Raw genomic sequence first — 11,964 nt, 5'->3', positions numbered from 1 at the left:
CTTTGACAGATATAGTTTCTTATAGTGTGTTTAAATAGAATAGAAAATGCCCTGTCAAATTGCGGAAAGCACCGATTATGCAAGGTAAGAAACGAGACACTGGTGAGCCCTCCCTTTCCTTTCCCAACATTCAGTCCCACAGGAGCTGCAAACAATAACCAGCTGCAGCTCCGTCTCAGACCCACTTCCCAACGTCTCAGTAGGAGCTGTGGCTTCTTCACTGGTGCAATGACACGCGCTTTTATTTTTAAGATGGGTCTTCTCTGGCTGGTCATCGTGGTCACGTACATGCACGACGCTGCAGGTAGGAACAATCAGCTTTAAAACCACATCGAGTTGCTGTTTTTTTAGCGTTTACAGTATGTACGAGTATGTGAATTCTTGGCAAACTGACACACAACTTTCTTGTTTTGTACAAATACTAAAATGTGTAATATTAAAATGTACAGCTGCTGCGCAACCACAAAAAAGTTTAAAAATCCAAACCTGTCACTTACAAAGTCAAACATAATGTTATATAAAAGTACAAAAGCTGCAGTATTTTTGTTACTTTGCTATCAAGGTGTGGTCTGATTCACATATTGAATGACTCCTCTGTCTGTGCGTGTGTGGCTGCAGGGCACCGTCAGTGCTGTACAGCTTTCACTAGGGTCCGACCTCAAAGCTTGATGCGTGTACAGGCGAAGGTGCGGTGCCGGTGGCAGGGTATCACAGAAGGCTGCAACATAAACGCAGTGTAAGTTCCTCTTTCCTGCTTTCATTGTTTGCCCTTTTTCTGCCCACCACCGTTCAGTTCAAACTAGTTCCCAACTCACTGCCGGTATCATCTTCCACAACAATCGGACAGTAGTGACGAAAGGTTTCCAACACTTCCCATCCGTCTTCATCGTGCTTGTTGTACATCTCCTCTCTAGCGTGATGACCGTGAGACACCACCAGATGTGTGTGAACCCACGACCCCGAAAGATGAGGAACCTTCTGCGCATTCTGTGGTAATGTAGACTCACATGCACACAAATCATTCTCATGTGAAAAAGGCAGATGCGTGGGCCTGTATTTCAGACCCTTTGAATCAAATTTAGCCTTACAGCGTTTCTATCTGGCTCATTATCTATTATTCTATTAGCTACAAATTGCGGCTGCCAATCAAAAACAAGTCGTATTTTTCCCCGACTATAAATAGACCTGCTGTTTAAAAGACTTCATGTCACTGTGAAGTAACACTGATCGACTTTGTGTTTGTGTCCGGCAGCAACAACGCGACTGGAAGAACTAGGCAGTGGCAGCAGAGGACGTCCAACGGCTGAACGAGAATCACCAACAGCTGTTGTTAGGACGCGTCTTCGGTTACTAAATAAAAAGGCACGGAGCTGCTTAAATGCTCTTCTCGTTTTCACAGTTCATTCTGTGTTGGTGCTTTTAATCCCGGCTAATAATATCGAGCGTTATCAGAGTAATCTAATATTAGTAAGTGCGAGTGGCTGTTCACTCTCAGTCTGTGCTGCTGAGAAAACCCACACAGGCCCCACCCAGCGCCAGGTACAATACAGCCAAGGGTCTTTTGTACCATATGTTTTGAAAAGACTCCATAATAAATAATATCTGCTTTACAGCTGGATGCAGTCATATATCACTACCTTTCCCGTTATTGTTTTGTAAATATTAGATCGTCATAAGCAGCTGGTTGGATTCAGGCACCAACCTGGTCCTGGTAGAGGATGTTTGGATGGTTTTACATCCTCAGATTATTCAGACACAACGGCTACAAATGACTGTGTGGGAGGACTCTTCACCTACTTGCATGTCACTTCCACCAGGAGCAGTTTCTGTTATTTCATTTACTGTAACACATGATTTTCATCTGCCATTGACTTGTGTTTTAGAAGCTACAATAGCTACTCATTCTAAAAAAAAGATTCTGTTTATTTTGGCTCCTATTGTTACTAATTTGATGTGAGTTGCATTTGTTTACATTTCTGCAAAATAACAGCTTCATCATTTCTCTTACGCTCGTGTTTTCCTACTTGTTTATCTGTGTCAATCTGTTTACTGCAGGTTTTAATCTGACATTCACCATCTTCCAAACAATAACTCGTCTTCAGAACCGTGCATAAACATCGTCTTCAAGCCAAAGCAAAAATTGCATAGCACGGTTATCAAGGTTATTTCCACATACGTGTAGAAGGCTATTTAAAACTGTGGGAAAGATGAACGGGTACAGAGTAAAGTACTTGTATTTCCTCAATAAAATACAGACATTGTGATACAAGTACAGGTACAGTACAAGCTCTCACATATTTCATGTTTGCTTCCTTTCCTCCATTTATTTTAAAAAACAGTTACAGTATATGAAATAAGAGCTGAAGCATCATCATAGAGTGTTCAGCTCAGTGACCATGAGATGGTTGAAGTACTGACGCTTGGTCATTCCACAGCTACCAAGTGTTCATTAATCTCTGCCACTGAAACTATATCCTTGATAGAAACCGGTTCCAATAAAATGTCCCAGAACGGTGTTCCTTGCTAAACTGTCTGCATGCCTGCTCTTCAACTTCAACTGCTAATAACTGCTAATTTCTCAGCCATTTTGTAAGAATCTTGTCTTGTTTGTTTTGGGGCAGGCTTGGAGCTTTCCATTTGCGTAGATACCATTTTTTTTGGTCGATCTCCGTCTCCTTCTGCCAGGCTAATGGTCCGTCACAATACTAGCAACAACTTACTTAACATCTAGACCGTGTAACTACTGGTCCAAACAACACGAGGCAACAACCAGGAAACAAAAAAACACTTTGAACTGAACTCTACTTCTCAACAGGCTCTGGAATTCACCGGTAGCTTAAATAGACTGATTGATTTTTACAGAAGGGGAAGGCCAATCAAGCTCTACCTGAATCACATGGAGCCTAAATAGGCTGTTAGGACCTGGATTTGAGCTGGATTATGTCTGTTTCTATTACTGGGTCAAACGTCAACACAGACATGGTATAGATACACTAACATAGCTGTTGCAACTAAGGGAGTGATTGGAAAGAAGTCGATGGAAAAACTCTGGCAACGAGCAGCAGTAATATGTGGAATGTGACATACGGTATCACAACACAATCTGCAGTTCAGTCTGCATTCAGTCTGTCAAACATGCGGGAGCCCGTCTGTAGTAAACAGCAATTTACTCCTCTAAACTATGTTGAGTTGTTGGTTTTGCCTTTGTAAAAGTTAATTAACTTTCCTTCCTCCAGGCCCCTGGCTCTGTAACACATGAATGAAACGCCAGAAGATGATATGAGGCCACTGCATAACCGTCGTTTCTACAGCCTAAACATTAAGAGGAAGCCGGTTCTCCTTTAGTGTTTTATTCACCCTCCAGGATGATGAACACTGACCACGCACATATCTCAGCAACAGACAGTTTGCAGTGGCTCCATTGTGTTTCTGTTTATTGCAGTTACAAAGCAACAATGAAAAAAACAAGCACTTACATAATTGTTGGAAAAACATTCAAGCACAGATGCGCACGTAGACAATACAACACGACTAATAAATAACATGCACACGAGTGTGAAGGCAGCGAGACGTGTGTGTGCAGGGTCAACAAATGACCACAATTGTGGCCACAATAGTAACATCACAACATATAAGGCATTTGTCTGTCCAACACAGAGCTTCAGTCACACAGTAGAAAGGCACCATGGCAGCAGGCAACATCATCTGATGTGAGTGTGGATATATTTATTTCATATTTCTGAGGGTGGTCTCCGTTATTTGGTCAGAGGGTCCGCAGTTCGTTTCTTAACAGTAAGAAGCGGCGGCTTCATCTTTTTTACCATAGATTAGTAAAGAAACAGGATGGTTGACCTGCTGCGTAGCTACTAGTTCATTAAGTGGTAAAGATAGGAGATAATAAAGCTATAAAGATCTATGTACTGTATTTGAGAACACAATAATACATGTAAAGGCCAAATGTTTTGTGGAGCATGGGTTCAAACATCCGTAGGACATGGATGGCCACATGGAAAGCACTGAGCTTCAGATACTACGCAAACTGCCCTCTATGAAGAATCCAACACACTCCAAGGGTCGTCGACTTCCAGTCCGACGGCTGTTTTTGAGTGCACTCAAAGGAACATACATGGTGCCAAAGCGCTTTGGTCCGGTCAGGTCCGACCGCGGGGACGCACGCGCGTCAGTCCTGCGTGCAGAGCGTGAAGAGGTGGCGAAGCGGGGCCGCTCGTGCGTGGATGTGCGTGCGCGCGCGTCACGCCTCGTCCTCCGCGAGCGCGCCGCTCCGCAGCCGCTCGCGCTCCCTGTGCCGCTGGATGGCCCGCCAGACGCGGCACAGGACTCCGCCCCTGAGGGACAGACACGTCAGTCAGCTGAGCCAGGGTGACGCTGCACTCAAAAGAGGAACCGAAAAATTGATGTAAAAAAGGCCAGAGGAAACAAACAAAAATGTCGTGTGGCAGAAATGCAAAACAAACCATATTATTTACATGAACGGTGTTTTATCATTAGCCTCCATGTTCTACTTTGTGTTTGTTCACTCAAGCTCTTTTAATTGGTAAGAAGACACAGTCAAAAGACAAAGCAGGACAAGAGCGTCTGAGCATCCTACCAGACGCCTACGCTAATGGATGACATCATAGAACAAGAGCCCTACCAGAACCCGAGGCCCTCACATTGATGCACTAACATCAACAGGATGCCACCGGTGAACATGGAGAAATGAAATGAAGCATAAGCTGCTATAAGCAGGTAGCTACCGTAGGCGTAGGCAGCGCAGGTCGTCTTTGGTGACGTCGCTCAGAATGTCAGTCAGTTTGTATTCCTCCAGCACGAACTAGGACACACACAAAGCAGCTGTGAAACCACACGTGGCGCCGCGTGCTTACGTGCTGCTGGCAAACAGCGCTCAGACATTCAACCTTGTCGACGGTGTCGGCGTCGGCGCCCTGCTCCTTCAGCCAGTCCACAAGCTGCTTGTCTGGCTCGTGGTCCGCCGGGACGTGGAAGATGGAGGGAAGTGAGGCGTCTGTAAGACACACAGCGTCTGAGCCGCACAGAGCTACATGGGATGGGAACAGAGAATGCCCTGGCGTCTACCTGGTGGCCGGTGTCTGACTCTGACCAGCTCCAGGTCGTGCGTCCTCTGCTGCAGCGTGGCCTTCAGCACCTGCTGGTACTCCTTCTCCTTCTGCAGCAGCTCCTCCAGCAGCCTGCAGCGGCAGTAGCATCTGCTACGTCAGAACATCGCCCAACCAGACCACCGCATTGGCTTTAACAGGACACTGAGTCTGAGCCTCTGCCTTCTCACGTCTGTTTGTCTCTGGATCTGCATGTCCTGTGTTTGTAAAACGCTGGAACCATCAGCGGCTCAGCATGAAGGTGCAGTGATGCAGCAGGAATACATTTGGAGCGCTGTATATGTCCATCAATTACATTTAAGATCACCATTGTTAGTTAGCAATGAATCATCCTGGCTGAGGTTTTAAAACTGGTGCAGCCGGGTTGATCAAGCTGGACTGGCAGCCAGGACGGGTAGCGATGGATAAACGTGCCTCAGGTGAAGGCAAGTCAATAATAAGAAGCCTACGCTTCTAAGTTCTAAGCAAATGTTATCTATCTTGGCCCACACACTCAGCCCTAACTGATGAGACTGACAGGAACCTCATGGAATCACTCAGATTTCACGTATTGTGAAACCGACCAGGACGTGCCGAGGCGTCTCCCGGACGGGAGTCAAGCGTTTCTGACTCGACTGTGACACTTGACAAGTGTTAATTTCATTAGATCAAAATGAAGCGTTTCTGAGAGCTGCACAAGATTGCTGAACCTTTTGTTGTGAATCAGATGTGTGAACCCGCAAACTGAATAAACTGCCAAACGCTAATGCAACAAGCAATGACTTGTATCAACAGTCATTATCGCTGTCAGTGAGTCAAAGAGCTGTGGAGCGCGTGCAGCGGCCGTGGACGGCGCCTCATCATTCCGATTCTGTAAAAAAAAAAACGAAACTGGTCTGAAGCGAAGCTGAACCTCCCTTAAAATGTTCAGCACGACCTGTACCTGAATAAAACCTTCGGGCCTGGAGTGAAAGTCGTCCCATTGCCACAGAGCTAAAGGGGACGCGAGACGGGTCAGCAGCGCTAACGTGGCAGCTCAGAGCGGTTCAAGCCCTGGCTGCGTTGCTCCATCAGGCATGTGAGTGGAGGCCAAAGCGTGCTGTTTGTCTCCATCCAGTTCTGCCTGATGTTAATCTGGGTGACGACAGTGATTTAATGTGGCCTTGGCAGATGAAGATTGTTCTGAAGGAAGTAGATCTGAATTCCATTTGCAGTTTCCAGTTGACGTCTTGAGACTTTAGCTATTTTTTAGAAATTTTAGAACTTTTACACAACTCACCCGTCATTTTACTTTCTTGACGATCATATATTTCGTGAAAATAACCTGACAAAGTAACTTCTGCGTTGTGCTGTGCTTGCACTCTGTTGCGTCACGCAGCTCCTGCTCTGCTGCGTTCACGTTTGTGCCTGCGGGCCTGGACTGGTAGGTGCACATTCCTCCCCATGTTCCAGTTCCTTCCACAAATATGACAGGAATCACATGACCGTTGTTTCCCTCCACACCATGTGAGCGGAGCGTTTTTTTCCTAATGCGCGTGGGTGTCTGTAGGAACGCTATTGTTGCCCACAGAGGGAACTGTGCTCATCACCTGTTGGTCTCCTGCTTGAGGCGCCCCAGCTGAGCGCCCAGCTGGTGGTGGGAGCGCTGGTGCTCCTGAGGGGGGGCGCAGTTGAGCGTGCCCGCCGCGGAGGGGGCGGGATCGGCCGCCGTCCCAGAGTCGTCGTTGTGGGAAGTTAGACCGGGAACAAACTCTGCCTCTTCCTCGTCCACCTCATCTTCCTTCTCAGCCCCCTCACACTCTGACGCTGGGCCAAAATGGGTCTGCAGCTCTGTGAAGGACGATACATCTGACTAGCCGGTCTGTGGAGATGACTGACAGTCACTTGCATGACTTGATGATCGCATCTGTGTCCACTAGGTGGTGCCAAAAGCTCGGCTGCAGCTGTTTGAGCCACCTACAGTACCTGGTATGAGGATGGTGATCGCAGCCTGCACAGCTCTGCGGATGATGTTATCCATAGCAAACATCCAGTGGGGTTTGATGTGATGATTCCTCAGCACCTTATTCACCTGACAATGTTAAACACACAGATCAAGGGCAAATCCATGTTTTTTTTTTGCATTTACTTCACTGTGTGAGCTCCTGCGTGGACTGACCGAGTCCTGGAAGCCAAAGAGCACCAGCTGTATCTGGTTGATGGAGGTGGAGTCAAAGTCCAGGTCCAGCTTTAGTTTGGAGATGGTGGCCGCCATGACGCGGCGCTCGGGGGAATGGATGAAGTCTCGGAGGATGCAGATGATCTGCTTGATGTGTTCGACAGAGAGCTGGAGTTCCTCGCTGCCCTACACACACACGCACGCACACACACAGACACACACGCACACACACACACGCACGCACACACACACACACACACGCACACACACACACACACACACACACAAATACGCACACACACACACACACACGCACACACACACACACACGCACGCACACACACAGACACACACGCACACACACACACGCACGCACACACACACACACACACACACACACACACACCCACACACACACAAATACACACACTCAGCATCACACACACACACACACACACAGCCACACACACACGCACTCAATACACCCACACACACACCACACAATACACACACACATACAGCACCACCGCCACACACACAGACTACACCACACACACGCACACACACACACACAAATACACACGCACGCACGCACACACGCACACACACACACACAAACAGTAGATTTATACACTGTATTATGGTTCACATTCATTCCAACCCCTTTTAATCTGCCTTCTGAGAACCACCTGAGAGGAGCCAACCTCAGTAACAACTACTGTAAGCCTGTTTATGTTGCTCGCCCCTCCCACCCTTTGACGCACGACTGCATATGTCTCTTTGTTATCATTAGCTGTTAGCTATGTGGAGAATGCTGGTTCATCTCTTCTTGTCAGGTGGCTGCAGCAGGGTTTTCCACGTCTCTAACCTACAGTCACTGGTAACGAGAAAATGTGCCTGGGCCTAAACTTCTATCATTAGGTGGAAGAGCGGTCATGGAGATCGCTACAGTCAGTGTGTCCTGTATCTAAAGTCGAACCTAGAACAGCTCTGACACAAGACGTACCCACCAGTTTTGGACTTTTAATCAATCAACATTCAATCAATTTACTCTGATTCGTGAGAACTGTGATGCTTGCGTCCCCTAGTGGTCAATTCCAGAAGCTTCGGATTGTTAGCGCATTGTATCACGATGATGTGAACTCTACCTGGATGTGGTTCTCCATCAGATTGGAGATGACCTTCTCCTGGTCCTCGTTGAGCACCTTGTACAGAATGGCCCGTCTCTCGCTGTCTTTCTTCAGGAGGAACAGGCCGCTGTCCCTGTCCTCGGGGGAGGGGGGGGCATTGCGATCCTCTGACGCCAGCCCCTCATCTGGCACGCTGCAACACACGCAGACACTGATCTCACGGCAGTATAAAACTGCTAATGATTCACGCAGGCATCTTTATTTACAGATGGAAGCCTCTCCTGGCTACCCGGGACGGTGCACATGTGCACGCACACCCTCGCGCCTGCGCCTGCGCGTGTGCGTGCGCTGGTGCGTGTGTGCTCAGCCGCCAGCTGAAGCCCATAAAACCCTCTGACTTCCTTATATCAGTGCTGTAAAAAGCAGCGGAGTGCACTGGGAGCATATCGAGGCCACCTGCCAGCCACCCACAGAAATACACACACACACACAGTCATTCACATCTTTTCACGTGACCTCAACTGGAGGACAAGTCAGCGGGAACATATGGTTCTCCATTGACCCTTTAAAATCTGTTGTGCTTCCAATGAAAAATCAATTAGGTTCTAGTCAGTCTTTAATCCACTAATAGGTCACAGCGCGTGCACACCTCAGGTAGTTGGAGTTGGGGCGCTTGAGGAGGGCGTCGGGGCCGGAGTGTTTCTTCTTCTGGAAGAACACGTCGTGCTTGGAGTCGCAGTCGGGGCTCACGGAGCCGTGTTCGCTGCTGCTGCTCCCGGTGGCCTCGCACTGCAACTGCACCGGCAGAGACACGCTGTGGATGTTGTCTGCAACGGACGCAGAGGACTTGCGTGAGTATCTGTTCAAGCTACTGACGGCCCACGGGCTGACGATGGGGCGCACGCGTGCGCTGACCTGACGGCTTGAAGGCGATCTTGCTCTTCTTGCCCTTGGTGATTTGCCGGACGAAGATGTCTCTGAGCAGGTCGGAGGCGATGGCGCGCTTGTGGGGGTCCGGCTCGAAGCATCGCAGGATGAACGACTTGGCCTCCAGAGACAGAGACTCCGGGATCTCTGGGTGGATCTTAAACATGCCCACCTACACACACAAGCACGGCACCAGCGGTGTAATATTTAAATGCCGTTCAATACAAACCCTTCAAATCCACCTTCTCCCTGCGGCACCTTGAACATGGCTGCCTGAGGTTCACCCAGCTCGTGAAAGGGGGGTTTGCCAGTGGCCATTTCAATGATGGTACATCCCAGGGACCAGATGTCAGCGGGGGCTCCGTACCCCCGAGGACCCTTGTCGATGATTTCTGGTGCCATGTACTGGAGAGTGCCTGGAAACAGAGAGCACGACGGAGGACTCAGTGGGCGATGACACCAGGCTGCTGGTTAACAACTCTTAAGTCTATATTCTGTTTGGAATCCACATTTGGGAGCAGGTTTGGTATTCGAGGTCTGCCCTGCATGCTGATGTAAACAGATAGAAACGGAGCTATAAAGGGAGAGTGAGCAGGCACACCTGCTAATGAAAGGCAAACACCCTTCTGCCTCTGCCTGATTAGCTAATCTAATTACACACCTTGCTGGCTGCTGGAGAAGGACAGATGGCCAATGAATGTTCATGTCCATGTGTGTCCGCGCTCCTGTTTCCATAGAGGCCGATAGTGACTCTTGACATTTCGAGGGTCATTTGATATTTACACTCATAGTCGGAGACTTCAACATATCTATGACTCCATTTATGCAGCTCAGACTGAATTACTTTGTGTTTATGCATGACGCCTTGTCGAGCTCGGGCCTGTGAGTCTCTGTCTGTGAGTGGAGTCACAGACCTGAACTCCATTTACTACAGTAATGAAACAGATTCATAGTCAAACAGAAATGTGTGAATTTTGGAACATGCTGGTTACAAATCAAAAGCATTAATGTGTTTACGTATGAAGTTATTTATTACCGGTGAATGTTTCTGTACAGGGGTTGACTCCAGCCAAACGCTTCGAGGTACCAAAGTCTGAGATCTTCAAGACGCCGCTGTACGTGTTGACCAGGACGTTATCGCCCTAACGGGAAATAGACAGGCACAGACTGAACAACCCGCATTGAAATACAGCGACACGCGGCCTCGAAGGCCTCCCGTCCTGTGAAGCCCAAAGTGACAGGTGCTCTGTCAGTCCTTTGATGTTTGAATGCAGGGAAAAGGTGTGAGCGATGATGTCAATGGGGCTTTTGTTTCTGTCACCGTGAGTCATCAGACCAGCGGAGCAGACAATGTGACATGTCAAAACTCAACACAGCAAAACCACAGGGTAATCACCTTTAATCACATTGTTAGAGGCTGTGTACTGTATTGGACTTCAGGAATTCGTCTGGGCGAACCTCAGAGTAATTATTGAGGTCAAAGTATGTCAACATACAGAGCGGGGCCTTATTTATGGATATAACTTCCTTCAGACTGACAGCTCCCAGTCTTTACATCAGGCCTCGTCATGACTCCACGTACCTTGATGTCTCGGTGGACAATCTGGTTTTCGTGCAGGTACCGGAGGCCCTCCAGGATCTGTCTGGTGTAGAAGATTATGGTGGCCTCCTTCAGAGGACCCCATTTGGACCGCAGCAGTGCAGACAGGCTTCCTGGGGAAAGGAGGAAAGGAGTGTCCGCAACCCATCGTGAGACGGGAAGACGACCAAGTCGTAGAGAGACCGCCCGGCAACCCAAAGGTCACAGGAATCGATCTCTGCCCATTAGTCGGGCATTGTTGTCTATCGCTCTACCTTTAGGGAATCACGTCGCTCTGTTGACTCTCTTTATAGCATTAACAACTGTCTCTCTTGCCAAACAAAATAATCGCATTATTGCACCACAGCACTTCCACGCCGTGACCTCCTCTGCCTCGTACAAACACACCTCCAGGCACTTGTTCCATGAAGATCTTGATGTAGCCGTTCTCGGAAACGGAGCCCAGGTACTGAACGATGTTCCTGTGCTTCAAGTACTTGTGAAGAGCGATCTCCTCGTGAAGGGGCTGAGAGTACCTGACCCGCGAACACAGAAGAACCTCTTTACTCATCCATCACGGGCTTCACCTTCCTGCGTGCTCCGCTCACACACCCACCTGCTGTCTCGCTCAGGGATCTCTTTGATGGCGATCCGCACCTGGTTGCTGAGATCCCGCCCAGCGTACACCACTCCATAGGTGCCGCGTCCCAGCACCACCCGGTCCCCGGTCTCATTGGTGTCATACTCGTACTGCCAACACATACCGCTAATGAGCCTTTTTACAGAGAGATGCGTGTACAGCAACATAACGCGGCTGCGAACGGGCCCCGACCTCCAGCGTGTCTCCGTCTCCCTCGCCTTCCAGCTCCACAGCGTTTCCTGTGCCATCAGATATCATCTCCTTCACCATGGAGCAGAACCTGGAAGCAAACACGCACATTATTAACGTTGGCGCGTTCCCATCCACGCATTCACGTGCGATGGTCGCACGCCGACGTGACTCGACACTACGCACGTGTCGAACAGAAGCAAACACGCACACGGACTGACACA

The 11,964-nt window shown here is 48.7% G+C and overlaps 1 protein-coding gene across 5 annotated transcripts in view; it reads right to left on the bottom strand.

Moving 5' to 3' along the window:
- Positions 1-3,406: 3,406 nt before the first annotated feature.
- Positions 3,407-11,964, bottom strand: part of map3k15 (mitogen-activated protein kinase kinase kinase 15) — a 13,740-nt gene continuing 5,182 nt past the window's right edge. For 2 of the 5 annotated variants that reach the window (XM_029148375.3, XM_029148376.3), the window contains 16 exons: positions 11,744-11,831; positions 11,528-11,661; positions 11,320-11,447; positions 10,915-11,045; positions 10,369-10,474; positions 9,591-9,748; positions 9,321-9,504; positions 9,055-9,232; positions 8,424-8,598; positions 7,276-7,461; positions 7,083-7,188; positions 6,707-6,947; positions 5,098-5,210; positions 4,920-5,026; positions 4,758-4,834; positions 3,407-4,346 (listed from right to left, as the gene is read on the bottom strand). In XM_029148375.3, the coding sequence (XP_029004208.1) occupies positions 4,253-4,346; positions 4,758-4,834; positions 4,920-5,026; positions 5,098-5,210; positions 6,707-6,947; positions 7,083-7,188; positions 7,276-7,461; positions 8,424-8,598; positions 9,055-9,232; positions 9,321-9,504; positions 9,591-9,748; positions 10,369-10,474; positions 10,915-11,045; positions 11,320-11,447; positions 11,528-11,661; positions 11,744-11,831 (2,206 nt within the window). In that variant the 3' untranslated portion in view covers positions 3,407-4,252. Of the gene's footprint in view, positions 4,347-4,757; positions 4,835-4,919; positions 5,027-5,097; positions 5,989-6,060; positions 6,573-6,706; positions 6,948-7,082; positions 7,189-7,275; positions 7,462-8,423; positions 8,599-9,054; positions 9,233-9,320; positions 9,505-9,590; positions 9,749-10,368; positions 10,475-10,914; positions 11,046-11,319; positions 11,448-11,527; positions 11,662-11,743; positions 11,832-11,964 lie in introns of those variants that run through there. The other 3 variants (XR_008694482.1, XR_008694480.1, XR_008694481.1) reach the window with 3 other exon arrangements.

This window comes from Betta splendens, chromosome 4 (genome assembly GCF_900634795.4).
Source record: "Betta splendens chromosome 4, fBetSpl5.4, whole genome shotgun sequence".
NCBI classification, from domain to species: Eukaryota; Metazoa; Chordata; class Actinopteri; order Anabantiformes; family Osphronemidae; genus Betta; species Betta splendens.
This window is presented reverse-complemented; position numbering and strand designations above follow the sequence as displayed.